The sequence below is a fragment of the Nerophis ophidion genome, linkage group LG03 (genome assembly GCF_033978795.1).
Source record: "Nerophis ophidion isolate RoL-2023_Sa linkage group LG03, RoL_Noph_v1.0, whole genome shotgun sequence".
Classification (NCBI taxonomy): Eukaryota; Metazoa; Chordata; class Actinopteri; order Syngnathiformes; family Syngnathidae; genus Nerophis; species Nerophis ophidion.
Genome location: NC_084613.1, coordinates 42,871,460 through 42,896,343, shown reverse-complemented (window position 1 = coordinate 42,896,343; position 24,884 = coordinate 42,871,460). Strand labels below are relative to the sequence as shown.

Here is a 24,884-nt window from a genome sequence, read left to right as displayed (position 1 = left end):
GCGCACGCGCCCAATACACACTGTGTAGCCGTGGAGGCACCGCCTGTGTCCGCCTCACTTCTCGTATGCTGCGTTGTTTTGATCAGGAAACATGGAATTTCCGCGATTTTGACCATGAAAATGATCAAAATATACAGGAACCACACCAAAATCACATAGAAAGCATAAACCAAAAGACAAATATTAAAACTTGTTTTATTTTATTACTTTGTTTTCGAACATTTCATGGTTAAGCCACCTGGAGGCAAGTGAAGGACTGCCTCACTTGCGTTCCCTGACAGCACGTCACTGGTGTGAACCATATCAACAAACCAAAAATAAAAACTTAAAAGACTTGACAGTATTGCAGTAAATCACACACTGTTCACTCTCTTTAAATTTCCACAGAAAACAATCATTTTCACAGAACTATATCATGCAGCATTTTATGTGGGGTTACCAATTATTTATTTTACACCTGTCTGTTTTACGTTGGGTCAAGGGGGAGGAGTCACAGTCCCGCTTCACTGTGTACCTCTTGCTTGGTGTACTTGCTTGCCCCAGTATAAACAATTCACTTGCCTAACGAAAATGCAATTGCGACATCAAGTGGACACATGTAGAACAACAGTTTCTTTAACTTACAATGCAGCTCAATTTTACACTTAGCAAACTCATCTCGCAGTCCAGATTGAACCTGATCAGGCCTATGGGCCTTATGTTTGACATCCCTGCTCTGGAGAGAAGATAATATAACAACAACTGCTGGGCTGAATTGTCGCTGTTCAGCGGCCACTGCCAGGCTACACGTAAGAGGAAGACAGATCGATCCATAAAATTGCTATATTTTTATTTTCTCAAAATAGATTATTTAAAATTCAGCAAATAATTTCCTGGACACAAGAGGACTTTGAGGGCAAAAAAAGGATTTAAATGAGTTATAAAAGATAATTTTTGCATTTTTTAGTTTTTGTGTACAGATTACATCGGATAAGTGTAAATGTTTTTTTTATGAGGTTTACAAAAATAAAGTCAAACTTTTGTGAAAATGTTTCCTCTGTAAAGAAAAATAGGAACATTTATATTCAACTTCAAAGGGTTTCTATTTATATAACGCTTAAAAATAACATAGTCAATGTGTGCCCCGCCTGTTAAGAGAATCGGAATTGAGAATTGTTCAGAACCGGAATCGTGTAAATGTATGAAATGCGCAACCTTAACCATCCATTCCTCCATTCTCTACCGCTTGTCCCTTTTGGGGTGGCGGGGGGTGCTGGAGCCTATCTCAGCTGCATTCATATCATACGAAAAGTAAGCATTACAAAAACCAACGTAGCACTGTATTCACAGGTATATGTCATTTTAGGGCCTGATTGACTCCTCCTTAGGCCTCCGTCAGTCATAACGACTATGGAATCTGCGCCAGTCCAGAGGTCAAGTTTAAACTCAGCGACAACGCCTGCTGTGGCTGATGAGTCCGATGTGGGAGAGGCAAACACGGCCGCATTTATTGCAGATGTAGCTGGAAGGGGCAACTGCAGGAGTGTTTGTCTTCCACTTGGTTCTTTTTTCATTAGCTGTGGCATGGATCTTTTCCTCTCCAGTCTTCAGCTGTTTGTGAAGGACACTGCGCCATTTGCTGCGGTCAGCCGCTACATCTTCCCAATGTTCAGTGTTTATGTCAAGAGCTTTCATATCCTGCTTGCAGAGATCTTTGAAGCGCAGTTTTGGCCGGCCAACAGATCTCTTGCCAGAGGCAAGTTCGCCATACAGGATGTCCTTTGGGATAAGTCCATCCTCGCACACGTGGCCGAGCCAACGCAGCCTGCGTTGTCTGAGCAGCGTGAACATGGTAGGAAGACCAGCGCGTTGGAGGACTTGGGCATTCGTCACTTCAATGGATGCAGAGGATGCGGCAAAGGCAGCGCATGTGGAAGGTGTTCAGTTTACGCTCCTGTTTGGAGTATGTTGTCCATGTTTCGCTCCTGTTTGGAGTATATTGTCCATGTTTCGTTGCCGTAGAGAAGAGTGCTGACAATGCAGGCATTGTACACTGCCATCTTGGTAAGAGTTGTCAGCTCCCGGTTCTCCCAGACACAGGTTGTGAGGCGCCCTATGGTTGTGGCAGCTTTGCCGATACGTTTGTTGATCTCACCATCAAGGGACAGATTGTCACTGATGGTGGATACCAGGTAAGTGAATTGGTGTACGATTTCGAGTTGGTGCTTATCGATTGTGATGGCTGGTGGAGTGTTCACTTCCTGACCTAGCACATTGGTCGTGTTTAGGCTGATGGAAAGCCCAAAGTCTTTGCAGGCCTGGGAGAATCTGTCCATAAGGCACTGAAGTTCTTGTTCAGTGTGCAAAATGATGACGGCATCATCAGCAAATAGCATGTCCCGGATGATTGTCTCACGGACTTTGGTCCTTGCTTTAAGACGGGCTAGGTTGAAAAGTCGGCCGTCAGATCTTGTACGTAAATATACCCCTTCTGTTGCAGTCCCAAAAGCATGTTTGATGAGCAGTGCAAAGAAGATGCCGAAAAGGGTAGGCGCAAGGACGCAACCTTTCTTGACTCCGATTTTCATGTGAAATGGGTTGGATATGCTACCCTCATACTGGATGGTTGCCTTTATGTCGTCATGGAAAGATGTAATGAGACTATGGAGCTTTGGAGGGCGTCCAATCTTGGGTAGGATGCTGAAGAGCCCTTCTCTGCTAACCAGGTCGAAAGCCTTGGTCAGGTCAATGAAGAATATGTGTAAAGGCACTTCTGTTGTTCCCTGCATTTTTCCTGAAGTTGGCGTAGGGAGAATATCATGTCCACTGTAGAGCGCTTGGTGCGGAAGCCTCATTGAGATTCTGGGTAAACACGCTCAGCAAGTTTCTGAAGGCACACAAGCACGACACGGGCAAAGAGTTTTCCTACCATATTCAGGAGGGAGAGTCCCCTGTAATTGTTACAGTCGCTCCTGTCGCCCTTATTTTTGTAAAGGGTGACAATCTTGGCATCTCTCATGTCCTACAGCACGGCTCCCTTTTTCCAGCACTGGCAGAGGACATCATGCAAAGGCTGCAGGAGGGTGTCTTTACAGCGATTGATGAGATCTGGGGGGATGCCATCAGTACCAGGTGCTTTGCCAGTCGCTAAGCTGTCAATCGCTTTGAGAAGTTTAGCATGTGCTGGTTCAGCATCTAATTCCTCAATGATGGGCAGCTGTTCAATGGCATCAGGGCCTGAGGCGACTACAGTGTTCTCTCTGGGGTAGAGTTCTGAATAGTGCTCTACCCATCTGTCCATCTGCTTGCCCTTGTCAGTGATAACTTCCCCACCGGTGGTCTTTATGGGGGCTGTGTTGTTCTGTGTTGGGCCCAGAGCAGCCTTGATGCCCTCGTACATCCCTCTGATGTTACCTGAGGTAGCTGCAGACTGGATGGATTTTTTGTTTTTGCCAGTATTCATTGGCACAATGTCTTGCAGTCTGTTGCACTTTGCTTCTTGTATTTCTCAGTGCTTGCAGGGACTTCTCATTTAGGGAGCGTTTGTATTCAGTAAGGGCAGCACTCTTTGCTTCAATGACGTGGGTCATCTTGCTGGACTTGGCAACAAACCAGTCGTTGTTTTTGATGATCATCCTCCCAAAAGTTGCAAGGGCTGTTTTCTGAATGGCCTCCCTGAGGTGGCCCCATTTCTGAGGCGGAGTAGTGCTGGTGTTCTTCAGATAGGATGTTGTTGAGGGACTTGGCAAACTCTTCTACTTTCTCTGGAAGATGCATGCTGGCGGAATCAATGCGGGGCTTGCCTCTCTGTTTGGAGTTGTGAAACATTTTTGGTTGTAGCTTGATCTTGCAACAGACAAGTGAATGGTCGGTGTCGCAGTCTTTGTTGTGGTAACTACGAGTAACAAGCACAAACTTGAGGTTGGCATGTCGGATCAGGATCATGTCTAGCTGATGCTAATACTTTGAGCGGGGCTGGCGCCATGTCACCTTGTGCTGTGGTTACATCTGAAAATAGGAATTGGTCACGCAAAGGTTATGGTAGGAACACAACTCTAGTAGCCGTTGCCCGTTTTCATTGACTTTGCCAACTCCGAAGTGTCCAAGACAGGAAGGCCATGAGTCATGGTCAGCTCCCACTCTCGTATTGAAGTCACCAAGGATGATGAGATGTTGCATTGGGGGGATGTTCTTGATGACGTCACTCAAGTTGGCATAAAATGTATCCTTAACTTCTGCTGTAGACTTTAGAGTGGGGGCATATGCGCAGACTAGGATCATTTGGACATCAGAGGTGTGGTGATGGAGTGTCATCAGGCGTTCGGATCCTTTGTCTCCTGGTTCAACCATCAACCAGAGTCGGCTAGGCGGGTCTCTTGCAATGCAGCTATGTCTACCTGGAGTCTCAGTAGCTCATTGTTAATGACAGCCGTTTTTCTTGATTCACTGATGTCTTGGAGATCATCTGAGTGTCCGGGTGTCATAGTTCGGACATTCCAGCTTCCCAGTTTTAGGACTGGGCACCTGTTTTTCATACTTTGTTTCTTGCTTGGTGCAGGTCTTACAGTTTGCTTGTCTGTTTTACCTAATCCCCATGCACCCAATGAGGAAGGCTCCAGCGGTGCACTGGCAACTCCTGCGACACTGTTGGTGCCAAATTGTACCAGCTCTTGCTGCTCCTTTGGATCCATCATCAATGTGAAGAGGGGGGTCCTGCTGCATGGGCAACAGCTTGACCTCTATACTACTCTGCCCTGGCTTGCGCCCTGGAGAGGTCACTCCAGCCTGTGGCGGCACAGCACCTAATTGGCTGGGGGCTGCCCAGCTTAAGGCGGGCAGTAGCTGTCCAATGAAATTCAAGGATCTCTCCCACCGTAGGAAGCAACCCCTGGTGCTATGCTCTACGCCAATCAAGCATTGTAGCTTATAACTGGTAGACTGTTGCTTCCCGTTTGTTGTTTCCACGCTATGACATGAGGCTGGAGCAGCAGTGGACAACCTTAGGGACTCTGGCTCCTGATTTTTTTCCTCAGGGTTTACTCCCAAAGCCTTCCCTAAGAAAGGTATGCCTCAAGGCAGGGGCGGTTTTGGATCAGAGTTTACCTTCTCCCAGATGGGTCACCCTACCGGGCTGGCGGGTCCCATCTACCCATGCGGCAGGTTGTACTGGATTACATTTTACGAGTAGCAGGGATGAGACCTAACCTGAACTAGGACCTGATTGACTAAAGGTTTAATAAAACACGTGCAAAATTGATAGCTTAAAAATGCCCACAATACTGAAAGGAGAAAATGCAATTATATGATACATATGTGATTAAGCAACACTTACCACCGTTTTGGGAGCACTATTTAGTGTTTTATTTAGCACCACTAAAATGTATGTGCAAACTGAAAATCCCCCGCCATACGATTCTGTGTCAACATTATATTTGCATGGTGTCAGAAAGAAAAAATATTAGACGTATCATTTATTCAGCAAAATTATTTAATGATTGTATAGCTGCATGTTGTGTAAGTTACGGGGCTGATTAAAAAGAGGGATGTATACATATAGACTAATTATGAAATTGAAGATATGATGCATGACTAATTCAGCATCTGTGATGGCTAAAAACATGCTTGAAAAAGTAAGATAGTAGTATTTTTTTTATTTCCCTTAAAGCACATTTCTCATTACTTTGAAAATGATAGCTTATTTTTTCATTTAATGTCCTTGAATTGATTCAATAACTGGAAGCACAGATTGGCTTATCAGTTGATTACATCATCAGGCAGCCATTATTGACTGTGCAAAGACTGTGTTTAGTTTGAAGCAGGGGCACCCAAACTGAGGTTTTTTTCTTACTTTTTCCGGCAGTAGAAGACATTTTTCTCACATTAAGATGATTACGGGTGAGTGTAAACAGTTAGTGCAGTTGGCCAACTAGCATTTAGTTTGTGGAGATGTTTGTGTGAGTCGCATTGAGATTGTGCTGACAGAGTAAATTTGCATGTTATTGCTGCTTAACTTTCTTCAAAGCAAGCATCATTCATCAAACTCTTTTTTTGTGACTGTTGCCAGACTCCTTAGGGCAGTGTGTGTCTGCGCTGTCCAAACACTTTGCTGCTGCTGAGTCTATCAGAGACACGGTCAAAGGTCTTCCTCATTCTCATCGGGAGAAACACTCAGAGGTTCGCCATAGAAAGGACACTCGCCAACAACAGGAGGATGAGCCAAAAGCCAAGGTAGAGTCAACAATACCTGGGGGTAGTCCAGAAAGCAGGTTAAGTAAAAATATGGAGTATGTAAACCCTGAAATTATGGGTAGTTACCATGGTAACCTACTCTGCTTGTTGCACAAACCTTAACTTTTTTCATGTTTCCTCTCTCCTGTAAATATACTACTTGTATAATACTGCAAAGAAAAACTTATCTTGATAGACAATTTTTTAAAAATCCTTGATTTTAGATATTTAATATTTGGATTTGTAAAAATTAAATAAAAAAATTGACATCATTTGTTTTTATTTTATTATTTTTATTATTATATAAATATATACAATATTTACTTTTCATTTGCATTGACCTGTCAAATATATCCAAACAAATGGGAGATATTATTTTCATCTGCATCTATGTGTTTTTGCCCATGGGATTGCACCTAAATTAAAACCCCTTCATTTTTCAATACAATTCTGCATTCAAACTTACACATTGACTCTGGCAATACTTATCTGTTACTCAAGTCCAATATTATTATTATTTATTTATTATTTTTTTTCAATAAAAATAATATATATTTCCACCAGGGTAAATAAAAACTCTTTTTTCTGTCCCCAGTTGTTGTGGTGAATTGTAAAATCTGTTATCATGTGGTCATGATTGATCGTGACTTTGTATTTTAGAGTGAACACAGTCAGGATTGATTGAAATAACTCAGATCAGCTGAAACCCGACATTCAGAAATTGAATTTGTTGAACCTTCTACTGGAATACCAACCTGACTCTCGCCGGATTCTTGTAGTTTGCTGAGCTCCACACAAGGATCTGGGCTTGAGGGCATTGCAGACTCCTTCTTGATAGCAAAAAATAATGAACCAATCAGGATCGCCGGGTGGGATTTCATCAGTGACGTGCGGTGAGGTTTATAGCTGGTGAGGCACTGACGTAATCAGAATCAGATTTTAAAATATACAGTATACGCTCTGCGCAGATTATTTACCATTTGATTGGCTGCAGTTTACAGGTAATGTTTCATATCTGCATTCTTTACGTATACAAACTGTCGCCCCAAACTGTGCGTTTCATTAAAAACAAAACAAAAACAATGTTACCGCCGTCTTACCTTATAAATGAAGTCCATGCGCCGGTCCTTCTGGATAAAAATAGCCGTCACTTTCTGGTAAAAGTCCTCCTTCACTTCCTTCAGTTTTAAAAGTCTTATAAGAGTTCAACATAGTTTCCGCGATTAGCAGAGCTCCTACTCTCATCATATCCACGAAATGCGAGCTGCTGTTTAGCGAGGAAGCAGGTTGCATTGATGACATATTTTAAAATCTCTCGGTTCTCTTTTACCTTAGCATTGTGGACACTGATGTTAAGTCGCCGCTGTTCATCCAAAGCCAAGTCTATCCTCGTCATCCCAAACTTTTTTTAGCGCAATCTAGCTTTGAATATAAGCGGCTGACCGCTCATGTTTGGTGACTCTTCTTTGGAAATCTTTAGGTCACAAAATCCCATTTGAATCCACACAGTTCCACAGGTTGAAAAAAGAAGACAAGTAAAGTAGAAAAGGCGGTTTCCTGCAGAACATCCACAAAGCCAGTCTTCTCACGTATACTACTCCGTTAGGAAAGAGCGAGTATTTTTCTGTCCTGCTGATTGAAACAAACCATTCAGCTCCGGCGTTGGTCTTCCTTTACTAATTATCTCCTGCTTCGCTTGAAAGTCCACTTTAGAAAACTGTTTAAGTGCGGAAATGTAGTCATCCATGTTAAAAGTCGGTGTGCACGAGACGGAAAAAATAAGACGCTGCGGCACTTACCCGCTGAGGCCACAGTATGTGTGGGATCATGAGCGCCCCCGCCCCTATCGTGAGACACGAGAACTGTTTGCCTCACCTCAGACTTTTTTCTCTGCCGTTTTGATGGTTCAACCAACACACAAGACATGTTACTCGCTGCGGCACTTGACTTGCTTACGCCACCGTATGTCTCTGATCATGAGCGCCCCTACCGTGAGACACAAGAACTGTTTGCCGCACCTCAGAATTTTTTCTCTGCCGTTTTGAACGCTCAGCAACACACCAGACAAGAACGCGGTCTGGCCGCACGGCAGACAGAGAAGTTTTATGAGGGACTGCGAAAATTCAACGATTTTGAAGAAAAAATAATTCAAATTGGTGAAGCTAAATGAAAATTTAAAACTAACAATTACAATTATTTTATCATTATATATTTTATTTCTTTGCATGATCACAGGTGAGGCACTGCCTCCCCTGACCGCACATCACAGAATTTCATAGATGTGACGTAGCGCAGAAGCGACTGAGTCAAACAACAATGGCAGCATGCAGGAAGGAGTCGTGTGCTGACATTGATTCTGCTATTGCAACAGTTTTGCAACATCGATCGTCTACTGACATTGCTGCGTTGTTTCAGTAAAAGTTATCTAACTTTTCGCTCTGTCATTATCCAATATGTCAACTGTTTTGTTTTGGATTTCCCAGCATTGCTCTCATCATCGTCACGGGTTGATTTTCATGTGAGTGGTTGAAGTAGCACGTCATTCAAGATAACGGAAAAGTGGTTTATCCAATCACATACAATGAATTTTTTTTTTTAACAAGGCCCTGCCTTCTGAAACACATCTCCTATTGAGAACCCCCAAATCCTTGTGTGGAGCTCAGCGAACTACAAAGATCTGACGAGAGTCAGGTTACCGGAATACTCCATTGCAGGCAAATGATTGTACAATATTTGGAGGTTACTTTGATTGCATTCACTTACACGTGCAATGTGAGTTTTTAATGTTGCGCTTGTATTGTATTTAGTTACCCAATGGAAGAATCCCCACATCCATCCTCAAGAGGCCAAGCTCCAGTTATGGGTTGGAAACAGAACACAGACGGACAGGTGAACGGAGGGTTCGATTCCGGGAGCCGGAGACCACGGTGCATGGTATGGAAATAGTGGACAGCTGGCAGAGACTGTGACTGTGCTCTGACAGATTCACAGGAAAGAGATATGTGTTTGTGTTTACTTCGAACCAGTGCTGCCAGCTGGTGTACATCTTTGATTTTAGATGAATGTTAATTATCTTGAAACCTGCAAAGTCCAATGCCCAAAAGATGTATGACTTTGAGTTAATTTGTTTCTATCAATTTTAAACCACTCATCCTGTTTAATATCATGGGTGAGTTGATGTCTCTCCAAGCTTACTTTCCGTGACCTTTATGGGTACACCATGGACTGGTCAGCAGTCAATCCCAGGATGTTCAAATCTACATCCATGAACAGTTTAGTCTCCACTGAACCTAAAATGCATGCAAACATCACACAAAGTGGTATGAAATGGATTTGAACCTCAAACCATTCATTTGGATTTCACTTTTCTGGCATGTTATGCCTCTGAAGTTGCAAATCCATCGGTTCCACCGCATCACAACTCAGTGAGTGCCTAAGGGTAAACACAGCTGTGTTAACCACCACAGAAGTAGCTGCCATGGCAAAAGATGGGATGAAGGCCATAGAACTGGAAAAAAAATATGATAAATATTTTGATACCTGAAGATAAAAAAAATAAACATTAACTTCAAAACAATTATGTCCTTTAAAGGGGAACTAAACTTTTTTGGGGAATTTTGCCTTTCTTAAAACAAAATCATTCTAAATAATAAATAAACATGAATTAAAGTCTGCTTACAGCGCAGTCAATTGGAGGTTCTCTATTCCGCCCATAAAATCCGATTAAGAACCATTCAAAAAGCGCTAACAATACTCCATTTACATTTTGTGACTTAAATATTAACCAAGTATTAGTGATATTGTTATTATAAACGCTAATGAAGACAAATTATTCTTAGCGGTGTTGTGATCACTTTGTGTGCCTATGTTTGTGTCATCAAGTGATCTGCTGCTTTCTTGCTTTCTTGCTCCCTTCAAATTTATTTTAGATCAGAGGTAGGGAACCTACAGCTCCAGAGCCAGATGTGGCTCTTTTGATGGCTGCATCTGGCTCTCAGATAAATCTTAGCTGACATTGCTTAACACGATAAGTAATGAACAATTCCGCTGGTAATCGCGACGTTAAAAATAACGTTCAAAATATAAAACATTGTCATGCATTTTAATCCATCCATCCGTTTCTACTGCACCTGTTCAAGAAATAACAATGGTATTAAAAATAATTTGTGACGGTACAACGGGAGAAGAAGACGGCAGAGGAACGATGACGTCGTTAGCTGTCAGCGTATTTAATGACAGTTTAGTGTGTGAGTGAGATGTGTATTTAACCAAAGAGATGTAGTGTGACGAAGTGTGAGACTTATCTGAGTATGGTTGCCAGAGGGTGTTGAGGATGCGTGTTGGGATCCAGGCGGAAGTCCAGCAAGGAGCAAGGCGGAATCGAACGTCGGGGAGCAGGCAGATGGTCAAGGGCAGGAGCTTGGTTTCGTGGTCGTTAGGCAGGCGTGAGGTCGATGTCCAGGAAGGCAAGGGAAATCCACGGGAGGTCCAAGGTGACGAGACACACAACTCGACGACAAGGAAGGATGGCGGGAGGCTGGAAGACGACACAACACAGGAGACAATGAGCACAACAGGGAAGGAGCACAGGGAGATAGTTTGCACATGCAGAGGAGCTAGATACGTGTGGGCTTACTGTACTGGGTATGTGAAGCTACGTTCTCGCGTCGGATCTCAGGCTGCGTCTGCTCTTGAAGGCAGCTCGCTCATCACAGGCAGGTGTGTAGTTTGGTGAGTGTTTGCAGGTGCGAGGAGGCACGCCCGCAGCGGAGAGAGAGCACATGTGGGAGTGGCCCGTGGTGTGCTTGTCCGGACGCCCAGCAGGAGGAGACATAGCGGGAAGAGAGGAAGCAGGGGTGTGACCCATAACAGAATTAGAGACTTATTATACTCTAAAAATGTTGGTCTTACATAAAAAATACACGCATTTAGTTTTTATTCAGTGTTAAAAAAAATATGATATGGCTCGTATGGAAATACATTTTAAAATATTTGGCTTTCATGGCTCTCTCAGACAAAAATGTTCCCGACCCCTGTTCTAGATCATAAATTATGCCTCTCACTTGAAAAATAGATGATTAAGAAACAATCCCGACAAATTGGGACACTATGATCGCAATTTAGGAACTGGAACTGGCGAGAACGACAGGAAAAATGCTTGTTCCCCCCTTCCTGTTTTTTCGCAAGGATTTTGAGACATTCTTCATCCAAATGAGAATATATGAACATCCCAGCAGTCAACATCCTAATGAGAGCAGACCTTGTACAATAAGGGATGTTGTATTATGTTTGTTGGCTCTCATATTGTCTGTAGTGAGTAAGCATATGCTTAAAATGATCAAAACACGTAAATATTTAAATGGTATTATGAATGTGCCCATTACTACATTACAAATATACAAACCCTGTTTCCCAATTAGTTGGGAAATTGTGTTAAATGTAAATATAAACGGAATACAATGATTTGCAAATCCTTTTCAACCCATATTCAATTGAATGCACTACAAAGACAAGATATTTGGTGTTCAAACTCATAAACTTTATTTTTATTTTTTTTTGCAATTAATTAACTTAGAATTTCATGGCTGCAACACGTGCCAAAGTAGTTGGGAAAGGGCATGTTCACCACTGTGTTACATCACCTTTTCTTTTAACAACACTGAATAAACGTTTAGGAACCGAGGAAACTAATTGTTGAAACTTTGAAAGTGGAATTCTTTCCTATTCTTGTTTTATGTAGAGCTTCAGTCGTTCAACAGTACGGGGTCTAAACTGTCTTATTTTACGCTTCATTATGCGCCACACATTGTCGATGGGAGACAGTTCTGGTCTGCAGGCGGGCCAGGAAGGTACTCGCACTCTTTTTTTACAAAGCCACACTGTTGTAACACGTGCTGAATGTGGCTTGGCATTGTCTTGCTGAAATAAGCAGGGGCGTCCATGAAAAAGACGGCGCTTAGATGGCAGCATATGTTGTTCCAAAACCTGTATGTACCTTACAACATTAATGGTGCCTTCACAGATGTGTAAGTTACCCATACCTTGGGCACTAATGCACCCCCATACCATCACTGATGCTGGCTTTTGAATTTTGCGTCGATAACAGTCTGGATGGTTTGCTTCCCCTTTGGTCCGGATGACACGATGTCGATTATTTCCAAAAACAACTTGAAATGTGGACTCGTCAGACCACAGAACACTTTACCACTTTGCATCGGTCCATCTTAGATGATCTCAGGCCCAGAGAAGCCGGCGGCGTTTCAGGGTGTTATTGATAAATGGGTTTGACTTTGCAAAGTAGAGTTTTAACTTACACTTACATATGTAGTGATGAACTGTATTTAGTGACAGTGGTTTTCTGAAGTTGGTTAGTGCGTCTGCCTCACAATACGACGGTCCTGCAGACCTGGGTTCAATCCCAGGCTCGGGATCTTTCTGTGTGGAGTTTGCAAGTTCTCCCCGTGAATGCGTGGGTTCCCTCCGGGTACCTCGGCTCCCTCCCACCTCCAAAGACATGCATCTGGGGATAGGTTGATTGGCAACACTAAATTGGCCATAGTGTGTGAATGTGAGTGTGAATGTTGTCTGTCTATCTGTGTTTGCCCTGAGATGAGGTGACGACTTGTCCAGGGTGTACAACGCCTTCCGCCTGATTGTAGCTGAGATAGGCGCCAGCGCCCCATCGCAACACCAAAAGGGAGTAAGCGGTAGGAAGTGGATGGATGGATGGTTTTCTGAAGTGTACCTGAGCCCATCTGGTGATATCCTTTACACACTGATGTCGGTTTTTGATGCAGTACCGTCTGAGGGATTGAAGGTCACGGTCATTCAATGTTGGTTTCCGGCCATGCCGCTTACGTGGAGTGATTTCTCTAGATTCTCTGAACCTTTTGATGACATTATGGACCGTAGATGTTGAAATCCCTATATTTCTTGCAATTGCACTTTGAGAAACATTGTTCCTACACTGTTTGAGTATTTCCTCACGCAGTTGTGGACAATGGGATATACCTGGCCTCATCCTTTCTTGTGAAAGACTGAGCACTTTTTGGGAAGCTGTTTTTATACCCAATCATGGCACCCACCTGTTCCCAATTAGCCTGCACACCTGTGGGATGTTGTACATACGAGTTTGATGAGCATTACTCAACTTTATCAGTATCTATTGCCACCTTTCCCAACTTTTTTTATCACGTGTTGCTGGCATCAAATTCTAAAGTTAATGATTATTTGCAAAAAAAAAAAAAAAAAAAAAAGTTTATCAGTTTAAACATCAAATATGTTGTCTTTGTAGCATATTCAATTGAATATGGGTTGAAAAGGATTTGCAAATCATTGTATTCCGTTTATATTTACATCTAACACAATTTCCCAACTCATATGGAAACAGGGTTTGTACTTACATCATGTACTGTATGTAAAACCTTAATAGAAGTGTTTGGATGTTTTTTTAGGGGCTTTAGAGGCACAATTGAATGGCTCCTATAGGCTCCATTGTAAGCTGACTGTTTGATCGAATTTGTTTAATATTTAGAATGCATTTAAAAAAATATTTCCGTCGTGATGTCTCTCATAATGATTGTGAAAGATTGGCAAAATTCCAAAAAATAAGTGCAGTTCCCCTTTAACAGGGAGGAGGGTTGACAGAAAATAATTGAGAGCTAATGGTCTGAGCGCTGGCTCCCTAACCTGTCCCTGATTAGCTTATGCTAGCCCTGCCTTTGACCGCAACGTGCTGCATAGCTTGCCTTATGCTTCCTGTGCCTCGATGATTTGTGGTGTACTGCTCTGATGCATTGTTTTTGTTTTGTTGTCCATGCTAAAAGGTTTTTTAATTGCACTTTGCCTGCCTTCTCTGCATCCAGGGGTGCAGACCAACCACCCTCAAGCCAGTTCCTGGCCATGTTTACGCTGCACGCCGAATCTGATTTTCTTTGCCCTCAAATGACACAGATCAGATTTTTTTCCAGCATAAATGCCCCAATGTGGTTTCGACCGTGCAGAGTTTGATAAAGTGAAAACAAAGGAAGTTGACAGGGAGGCAGTTGCTACCACAACCAAATAAAATAAAAGTAGCATCACTTTAAAAAGTAGTGTTTTTTATTTGACATGAAAATAATACGATGTATGAATGTGTCTATAGTGTAATGACATTGAGATGGTTGTAATCTTTTTATGGTTGTTAGGTAGAAGAGACACGGACATCAGTGTGGATCCACGGGAGCTTTAATTTTTTAACGCCAATTGTAAGCAAATGCGCCAAAGTGTCAATCTCGTTTTTTTAACAACCGCTATTTCTTTGGAATCAAAATATATATTCCTATAGTCCATATAGCCTATTATTTGCACACTATTGACAAGCGATGCACCAGAAATTTGGTTGTCTTAAAAACCGAAACCGGGTGTTGTGATGAATTATACATTTTCGCTGCTGACTGCATCTTTCTTCAACTGTCTTTCAACTTAGAATGCCCAAAGCTGACAAAATACATCACATTCAGATCACATTGTGTTTAGACTGAAGTCACATTTGAGAAGATCAAATTCCAATCGGATTAAGGACTTCCTCTTGATGTGGCCTGAATCAGATGACAAAAGATTTGGAGCATTTAGAATGTCAAAAAAATTAGATCTGTGTCACGTGAGGGCCAAAAAAATCAGATTCGACATGCAGTGTAAACAGGGACAATCCAGAAAGAAGCAGTATTCTCTTTCTGCATGTTTTGTCAATGCAATGGTCACTTTATTGTTTGCACAGTTAAGAAAAATACATGTCAAATATCGCTGAGAACATGTTTTATTTTTGTAATAGCTACCCTCCCGTCCAAAGGCAAATCCCAGTAACTCAATTTTGAGCTGATAATAATTTTGGAGTTCCTAGGTGATATGCTTTACATTAGTGTATGCAATATTCTAATTTGTTCCCTAAGTAAGCTGTTACGCGCATGGCAAGACTTAGCAACTACCACATAACCGCGTAGATACAACAGAAAAACCTAGTATCTCAAGGGACCAATCGGAGCTTGTTTGTCAGTCGCCTTATTGTCTTTAATGAGACATTTGCACGAATGGGGGCCGACGGTCAACCTGATTATGTGATATTATGGCACGAGGGGATATTTGGAAGATTGGCCCAGGACGTTGCAAGCACCTTCATTAAATGTATTGTTCTTGATTCTTCCCTTTGCATACCCTTTTGGGCAGATAACTGTGGAGGTCAAAATAAAAACTGGACGCTGTACAGGGCTCTTGCCCAATGTGCAAACGCAGAATGGGGCCCACCCGAGATTGTGATAAAATATCTGGAGAAAGGGCACACGTTCACGAGAGCAGATTCAATCCATGGCTCAATCGGCAAGAAAATGAAAGCTCAAGAAAACATCTATACGTTTGATGACTTTGTAGATCTTTGTAAGACAGTATCAAGATAGATCGGTTTTCCTTTGTTTTCTCAAAATCAGCTAGAAGTGAGTTACTAGGTTTTGCCTTTGGACAGGAGTACCTTTTTTTTACACTGTCAAAAAGTCACAACACAAAATGTGTACTTAAAAGGCCTGCAAATGTAATAACTTGTATTTATAATGATGGCCACAGTTTTACTCTGGAACAGAATTCACTTCCTATTTTGCCAGTGGAAAAAAAGTGAGCGATCATAAGGACTGTTTGACTTTGGTGCGTCCTCCGAATTTATTTGTGAGCACTTATTTTTCTAATCATTTTTCTGTACTTTTATAAACTGACCCTTATGTCATTACACAAAGGATGAATACATCGCAGATAAAGAACAAAAGCAATCTGGAGGTTGCGTTGTATCGCATTGTCCCTCTGGGAATCTCTACTATTGCATGCTATTAAAAGTAATGCATTGCAGAGAACTGCCCAAACATAAGCAAGTGATTTAGTCCTCTGAATGAATTATGCATGCAAAAGAGCACACTCCCGGTCTGCTCCGCAGAGATAGTAAATCTCCTGGGATCGAGCAGGCGGGTGTCGCTGCTCCCAGACTGCCTTGCTTGCTTTCTTTGCCTGCGCTGACGTGTTGCTTGTCTGTCTTCACAGACATTCCTTCTTTTGACAGCACAGGTAAGTCCAGTATGGAAGTGCACGGACTTACTTGCTGCATGAGGGAAGGTCTGCAGCACAGCTTTTTAATAATTCACGTCTGGAGTTAGCAAGCATCAGCATGACTAAATAAACATGTGTACATAACATAAACCATGAATATGATAAAAAAATCTTCTTTTTTATATGTTTAGACTATGAGGTGACGCCATCCCGCCCCCACCTTGCCTTGTTTACCTGCCTCTTCCTGATGATGTCCTTCCTGGGCGTGGCCATGTATTGCACCGACCGGCGGCGACCGCAGCCGGCATGCGAGGAGCTGGAGGCGTCACTGGCTGTGTATCTGTTGCACATGAAGCAACTTGTGTGGGGCTGTTGGTTATGGCTGACCATGCAGTGATGGACACCAGCCACAGGCCGGGCATAAACACTCAATAGCCACATGAGTGGAAAGGTTCAAGTCCATATAGATGCGCACTCTTTATATTTCCATTAAGGAGTTGGAAGCGGTAGAAAATGGATGGATGGAGTTGGATTGTTCACTTCGATGAGAAAATTATAAAATAAAATCCTCAAAATGTTCAAGACGGAAATGGGGCCGCAAAAAAATCTTGCCAAGGGTCACAAAAAGCCTAGTGGCGGAATACTGGGTGCATATTTGGTGATGGACCGGTCTTACATTAAAACACGGAGCTTCTTTTATCTTTTGAATATGTGCAGAGTGCAGTGATGGGCATGGAACTACTATTCTACTTCTGACAGTTTTGCACATTTGCACTCACGTATCCTTTTCTTGATTTGATTCATCATCACTGTCGACAGGATGTGATTGACAATGAATGAAAATAATTATTTTGGTACAATAGACAACTTGAGTATATGCTGTCAAACCTTTTTGACGGAATGTGTGTGCACTTAGATCATTCAAGAATATTAATTTGAGACACATTTGTGCGATCCAATACAAGAGCTGTATCAAAAGTTGGGTTTTTATTGACACTGTCAGAGATTATGGCTTTAACGCCACATTAATAAAAGTATACATAAGTACTTATTTTACTATGTCAATCAAAGCTTTGCCTTATAACAGTAGGGAAGGGATTTAAAAGGCTCCAGGCGTGGGTGGCTCTCGTGTGAGAGGAAGGGGTTGGGTTAATAATTTGCTGAAAATGATGGAAAGCGCCTCTCTATATGGAAACAAATGCTGTGGTCAAAGTTGGAATTGCCACAAAACACATTTAAAGATATTCAACACCACTGCCATCTGGCGGCACCTAAAACCCGTCACTTTTCATGCGTCAGATAAACCGCGACGAATGGAGCCAAATCAATCCCCTTCCTACTGTATCTTTGTAAAGGCAAAATCTTTGTAAGAGCACATGTGTTGGATCTGATTTAATTGTACAGATGTATTTGATATGTAGAGTGTGTTTGGCAGCTATAATACAGTACATGCCAAGTAAGGAGGAGGATGTCTGTAAATGGCTTGCTTTTTGTCACATGGCAAAGCTCATGGATGACAACCCCTGGAAAGAGTAGTGGTCAAAGGCCTACTAAAACCCACTACTACCCACCACGCAGTCTGATAGTTTATATAGCAATGATGAAATATTAACATTACAACACATGTTAATACGGCCGGTTTAGTTTACTAAGTTGGAATTTTAAATTTCCCGGGAGTTTCGTCTTGAAAACGTCGTGTAATGATGACGTGTACGCAAGATGTCACAGGTTTTAAGGAAATATGAGCGCTGCACACACACACAGTTAAAAGTTGTCTGCTTTAACGGCATGATTACACAGTATTTTGGAGATTTGTGTTGCTGAATCTTTTGCAATTTGTTTAATTAATATTGGAGAAGTCACAGTAGAAAGCTGGAGTTGGGAAGCTCTAGCCTTAAGCCACACAAACACACGGTGATTCCTTGTTTAAAATTTCTGGAGGTGAAACTTTACTATGGATCAGAGCGCGCGGTCAAGCAAACATGAATCACGACGGAATGTCAACCAACAGGTTTCGGTGAGAAAATTGTGTTAAAAAGTTGCTTCTTACCGGAGAAAAGCTGAGCCTGTGCCGTCCATAAAGCTGCCGTCGACTTCCCTGAGTCATTGGCGTCAAGACACCTGTGGACGTACACCTCCGACTATCAGGTACTATTTAACTCACTAAAACACTAGCAACACAGTAGAAAGATAAGTAATTTCCCAGAATTATCCTAGTAAATGTCTCTAAAAACATCGGAATCCGTCCTAATGCAATCACGTTTAAAAATTATTATTATTTTTTTTTTTCTAGTCCGTCGCTATCAATATCCTCAAACACGAATCTTTCATCCTCGCTCAAAATAATGGGGAAATTGTCGTTTTCTCGGCCCAAATAGTACTTTTTGTTGGAGGCTCCCATTAAAATCAATGTGAATATGTGAGGAGCCCACACACGTGTGACGTCATCGTCTGCGACTTCCGGTAGAGGCAGGGCTTTTCTTTTAGCACCGAAAGTTGCAAACTTTATCGTGGATGTTCTCTACTAAATCCTTTCAGCAAAAATATGGCAATATTGCGAAATGATCAAGTATGACACATAGAATGGACCTGCTATCCCTGTTTGAATAAGAAAATCTCATTTCAGTAGGCCTTTATAATGACGCCCTTTGTGCTGGACCCTCTTGCAATATAATAAGTATGGAAACAATTGACTTTTCTTGACCCTGTAATGAACATGAGGCCCAGCAGCTAAACTTACATCCTGCCTGTAAAGTGCCCCCATCTGACACAAACCCTGCCTGATGATGTTTTAAATCTACATTTGAAAGACTTCTTTGTGGTCCAGATTAGATATGCTTTGGTGTACATTTTGTATAACCTGTTTTTTGAGTGCGTCTGCAAGATGTTCAATTCTGGATGCATTCCCAGATTGCAAATGAAACCCCGCCCCACTTTCTCCAAAAATATCGTAATGTACCTTTTGAAAATGTACACTGTTTAAATATATACCTCGAAGTTGTTGTTTTTTTCCAGACACGGTCGGAAATAAACTTCATAAACATTACACAGCTTTATCAGGACACAACATTAAGTACACCTGCACAATCGTCGCTCAATTAAGACTGCAAAAAAAACGCTGCCTTTACCAGCATTGATGTCACCGCATGCCCCACGTCGGCGTTATTGTGCAGACGCCAAGATTACAAACCCCATTTCCATATGAGTTGGGAAATTGTTAGATGTAAATATTAACGGAATACAATGATTTGCAAAACCTTTTCAAACCATATTCAATTGAATGCACTACAAAGACAAGATATATATTTTTTTGCAAATAATTAACTTAGAATTTCATGGCTGCAACACGTGCCAAAGTAGTTGGGAAAGGGCATGTTCACCACTGTGTTACATCACCTTTTCTTTTAACAGCACTCAATAAACGTTTGGGAACTGAGGAAACTAATTGTTGAAGCTTTGAAAGTGGAATTATTTCCCATTCTTGTATTATGTAGAGCTTCAGTCGTTCAACAGTCCGGGGTCTAAACTGTCTTATTTTACGCTTCATAATGCGCCACACATTTTCGATGGGAGACAGGTCTGGACTGCAGTCAGGCAAGGAAAGTACCCGCACTCCTTTTTTACAAAGCCACGCTGTTGCAACACGTGCTGAATGTGGCTTGGCATTGTCCTGCTGAAATAAGCAGGGGCGTCCATGAAAAAGACGGCACTTAGATGGCAGCATATAATGTTCCAAAACCTGTATGTACCATTCAGCATTAATGGTGCCTTCACAGATGTGTAAGTTACCCATGCGTGGCGCAGTAGGAGAGTGGCCGTGCGCAACCCGAGGGTCACTGGTTCAAATCCCACCTAGAACCAACCTCGTCACGTCCGTTGTGTCCTGAGCAAGACACTTCACCCTTGCTCCTGATGGGTGCTGGTTGGCACCTTGCATGGCAGCTCCCTCCATCAGTGTGTGAATGTGTGTGTGAATGGGTAAATGTGGAAGTAGTGTCAAAGCGCTTTGAGTACCTTGAAGGTAGAAAAGCGCTATACAAGTACAACCCATTTATTTATTTATCATGCCTTGGGCACTAATGCACCCCCATACCATCACAGATGCTGGCTTTTGAACGTTGCGTCGATAACAGTCTGGATGGTTCGCTTCCCCTTTGGTCCGGATGACACGATGACGAATATCTCCAAAAACAATTTGAAATTTGGACTCGTCAGACCACAGAACACTTTTCCACTTTGCATCTGTCCATTTTAGATGATCTCAGGCCCAGAGAACCCGGCGGCGTTTCTGGATGTTGCTGATAAATAGTTTTCGCTTTGCTTTATCTTGCACTTACAGACGAACTGTATTTAGTGACAGCGGTTTTCTGAAGTGTTCATGAGTCCATGTGGTGATATCCTTTAGAGATTGTTGTTGGTTTTTGACACAGGGCCATCTGAGGGATCGAAGGTCAAGGTCATTCGATGTTGGTTTCCGGCCATGCCGCTTACGTGGAGTGATTTCTCCAGATTCTCTGAACCTTTTGATGATGTTATGGAATGTAGATGTTGAAATCCCTAAATTTCTTGCAATTGCACTTTGAGAAATGTTGTTCTTAAAGGCCTACTGAAATTAGATTGTTTTATTTAAACGGGGATAGCAGGTCCATTCTATGTCATACTTGATCATTTCGCGATATTGCCATATTTTTGCTGAAAGGATTTAGTAAAGAACATCAACAATAAAGTTTGCACATTTTGGTGGCTAATAAAAAAGCCTTGCTTGTACCTGAAGTAGCAGACGATGTGCGCGTGACGTCACCGGTGTGAGGGCTCCTCACATCCTCAGATTGATTACAATCATAGACACCAGCAGTGCGAGCTATTCTGACAGAGAAAGCGACAATTTCCCCATTAATTTGAGGGAGGATGAAAGATTCGTGGATGAAGAAAGTTAAGAGTGAAGCACAAAAAAAAAAAAAAAAAAGAAAAGGCGACGGCAGTGTGAGCGGTTCAGATGTTATTAGACACATTTACTAGGATAATTCTGGAAAATCCCTTATCTGCTTATTGTGTTAATAGTGTTTTAGTGAGATTATAAAGTCATACCTGAAAGTTGGAGGGCTGCGGTGAACGCCAGTGTCTCCGGGAGAAGCCAATGGAGGAGCCAAGATCACAGCTGCCTTTTTGACAGCTACAGGAGGAGGTCACACAATCCACTCAAGTCTCCGGTAAGAGCCGACTTAATATCACAATGTTCCCATCCAAAAACTAGCTGGTTGACGTAGAGAAACATGTTCGTTTGACCGCTCTGTGTTAAAGCTTCACAACAAACAAAGAAACACCGGCTGTGTTTCGGCGCTAAAGGCAGCTGCAATCCTCCGCTTTCCACCAAAAGCATTCTTATTTGACGTCTCCATTATTAATAGAACAAATTGCAAAAGATTCAACAACACAGATGTCCAAATTACTGTGTAGTTATGCGATGAAAAGAGACGACTTTTAGCCGTAACTGGTGCTGGGCTGATATGTCCACTACAACCCGAGAAGTCACAAACACGCGTCATCATACGCGTCATCATTCCGCGACGTTTTCAACAAGAAACTCCGCGGGAAATTTAAAATTGCATTTTAGTAAACTAAACCGGCCGTATTGGCATTTGTTGCAATGTTAAGATTTCATCATTGATATATAAACTATCAGACTGCGTGGTCGGTAGTAGTGGGTTTCAGTAGGCCTTTAAACTGTTTGACTATTTGTTCACGCAGTTGTGGACAAAGGGGTGACCCTCGCCCCATCCTTTCTTGTGAAAGACTGAGCATTTTTTGGGAAGCTCTTTTTATAGCCAATCATGGCACCCACCTGTTCCCAATTAGCTTGCACACCTGTGGGATGTTCCAAATAAGTGTTTGATGAGCATCCCTCAACTTTATCAGTATTTATTGCCACCTTTCCCAACTTCTTTGTCACGTGTTGCTGGCATCAAATTCAAAAGTTAATGATTATTTGCAACAACAAAAAAAGTTTATCAGTTTGAACATCAAATATGTTGTCTTTGTAGCATATTCAACTGAATATGGGTTAAAATTTATTTGCGAATCATTGTATTCTGTTTATATTTTACATCTAACACAATTTCCCAACTCATATGGAAACAGGGTTTGTAGATGAGGAATATACTTTATTCGTCCTTTTTTTCTCTTTTCTCAATGATCAAACTCATCATAGGCCAGCTTTATGCACAAATAAATGTGATTTTATTATCTTTTATTTATTACCCCTTCATTCTTGTGGCACCACCTAAAGCAGTGTTTCTTAGCTATAGGGCCTGGGCCCATTGTTAGGCCGTGTGCAACCCCTAGAGTGCAGTCAAAAGATAAATCTCTTTCTCAGCTCTGGTGTGTATGGGATGCAGCGGCGCTCAGTTGTGATACTCCTTCCCACCACTTGTGGCACTTACGACAATCTCAAACCAACAGAAGAAAACTCAGCTAAAGTCATAGAGACGTTTCTTAAGCGCAAACAATTTAAATTAAATTAAATTAAAATTATGGCTAAAGTGGTGAAGCTGTAAATATATTTGCACTTTAGTTATATAAACTGTTTAGTTTAGACAAGGGGAACTGCACTTTTTTGGAATTGTCCCTATCGTTCACTATCATGAGCGACAAGAAGACAAACGTTTTTTTTATTGCACTCAAACATGTAAAAATTGGCTCGTTCCAGGTAACTAGCAATGCAGGAATCAATTCTACCTTGAAATCCCTTTAAAAATGCATTCAAAAACGGTCAACAATACTTAATTTACCTTCCGAAACCGTTATAATAACCAGAGGTGGGTAGAGTAGCCAGAAATCGTACTCAAGTAAGAGTACTGTTACTTTAGAGATTTATTACTCAAGTAAAAGTAAGTTGTAGTCACCCAAATATTTACTTGAGTAAAAGTAAAAAGTATGTTGTGAAAAAAACTACTCAAGTACTGCGTAACTGATGAGTAACCTGATTACGGCAACAAATAATGCACAAAAACATAAAAATAGCAATGAGCAAATTCAGAGCCATGAATATCTCTTAAGAAACTAAAACAATAATATATTTTAAATAATAGCACATTAAAATTAAAAAAAATAAGGCACATTGAGCCACAATAACTTAACAGCACCATAGGCTCAATAGGCATTGATTGATTGATTGATTGATTGAAACTTTGTTTAGTAGATTGCATACAATTGACCACTAAATGGTAACACCCCAATAAGTTTTTCAACGTTAATCAAATACTTAATAAATGACCAAGACGAGGTGATCTACCTCATATATACATTTACATACACACACATATCATATATATATATATATGTATATATATACATATATATATATATATATATATATATATATATATATATATATATATATATATATATATATATATATATATATATATATACATTTATATATACAGTATAAAATGTATATTATTTATTTTGCCGTTTTTGTTGACATGTTAAAGGTATTTTAATGAATATACATGCATGTTTAACATATAGATTCATATCTTTCATGAAGACAAGAATATAAGTTGGTGTATTACCTGATTCTGATGACTTGCATTTTAGTGCTGATAACATCCATCCATCCATTTTCTACCGCTACCGCTTATTCCCTTTCACATCCACTTTTTCAAATGGAGGAGAAAAAAAGTTCCTCTTTTCTGTCTAATACCACATGAAAGTCGTTGGTTTTTGGCATCTTATTTGTCCAGCTTCCATATTTGTTTTTATACACTTTACAAGAAATACATTGGCAGCAAACTCCGTAGCTTGCTAGCTTGTTTGCGCTGGCTTTCGGAGACTCTTATTTTGTTAGCGCAGGCGCGATGGAGGGGCACTTTTATTGTGAAGACAGGAACTGTGCGATCAGTCTTTAGGCTTTTGACGGGAAGTACGGTTGAAATAAAAAGTGTATTTTTTTCCTTTACACTTTTGATTGATTGATTGATTGATACTTTTATTAGTAGATTGCACAGTTCAGTACATATTCCGTACAATTGACCACTAAATGGTAACACCCAAATACGTTTTTCAACTTGTTTAAGTCGGGTCATGTGACCACCTGTCTCTGTTTGATTGGTCCAACGTCACCAGTGACTGCATGTGATTGGTGAAACGCAGGCATGCGCAGATCCTACTTTGAAGCCCTGTCATAAACCAAAACAAACATTAACAATCGATAAAAAAAAAAAGTAGCGAGTAGCAAGCTGATTGTAGATAAATGGAGCGGAGTAAAAGTAGCGTTTCTTCACTATAAATATACTCAAGTAAAAGTATGCTGCATAAAAACTACTTGTAGAAGTACAATTTATCCCAAAAGTTACTCAAGTAAATGTAACGGAGTAAATGTAGCGCGTTACTACCCACCTCTGATAATAACCAAGCTGTTCCGAAAGTAGGAACGCACATTTGTTGCCGGAAGTTGGAAAATCAATGCACGGAAGATTAAAATGACCAAAATATAGTAAATATCGATCATATTACATCTTGTTATGACAGGTCTGTTATTACATTATATCTGGTGGCTGTTTACACGCTGCAGCTCCTCCTGGAAGAAAGTCAAAGGTTTTGAAGTTGTT

General features: G+C 41.3%; 1 protein-coding gene across 2 annotated transcripts in view; it reads left to right on the top strand.

Moving 5' to 3' along the window:
* lg03h14orf180 (linkage group 03 C14orf180 homolog) overlaps positions 1-24,231 on the top strand; it is a 49,638-nt gene extending 25,407 nt beyond the window's left edge. The window contains exons 7-10 of one of the 2 annotated variants that reach the window (XM_061895265.1): positions 6,044-6,207; positions 9,015-9,141; positions 16,267-16,290; positions 16,464-24,231. In XM_061895265.1, coding sequence (XP_061751249.1) covers positions 6,044-6,207; positions 9,015-9,141; positions 16,267-16,290; positions 16,464-16,669 — 521 coding nt within the window. In that variant the 3' untranslated portion in view covers positions 16,670-24,231. The remainder of the gene's footprint in view (positions 1-6,043; positions 6,208-9,014; positions 9,142-16,266; positions 16,291-16,463) is intronic. The other variant, XM_061895266.1, reaches the window with a different exon arrangement.
* Positions 24,232-24,884: the final 653 nt, after the last annotated feature.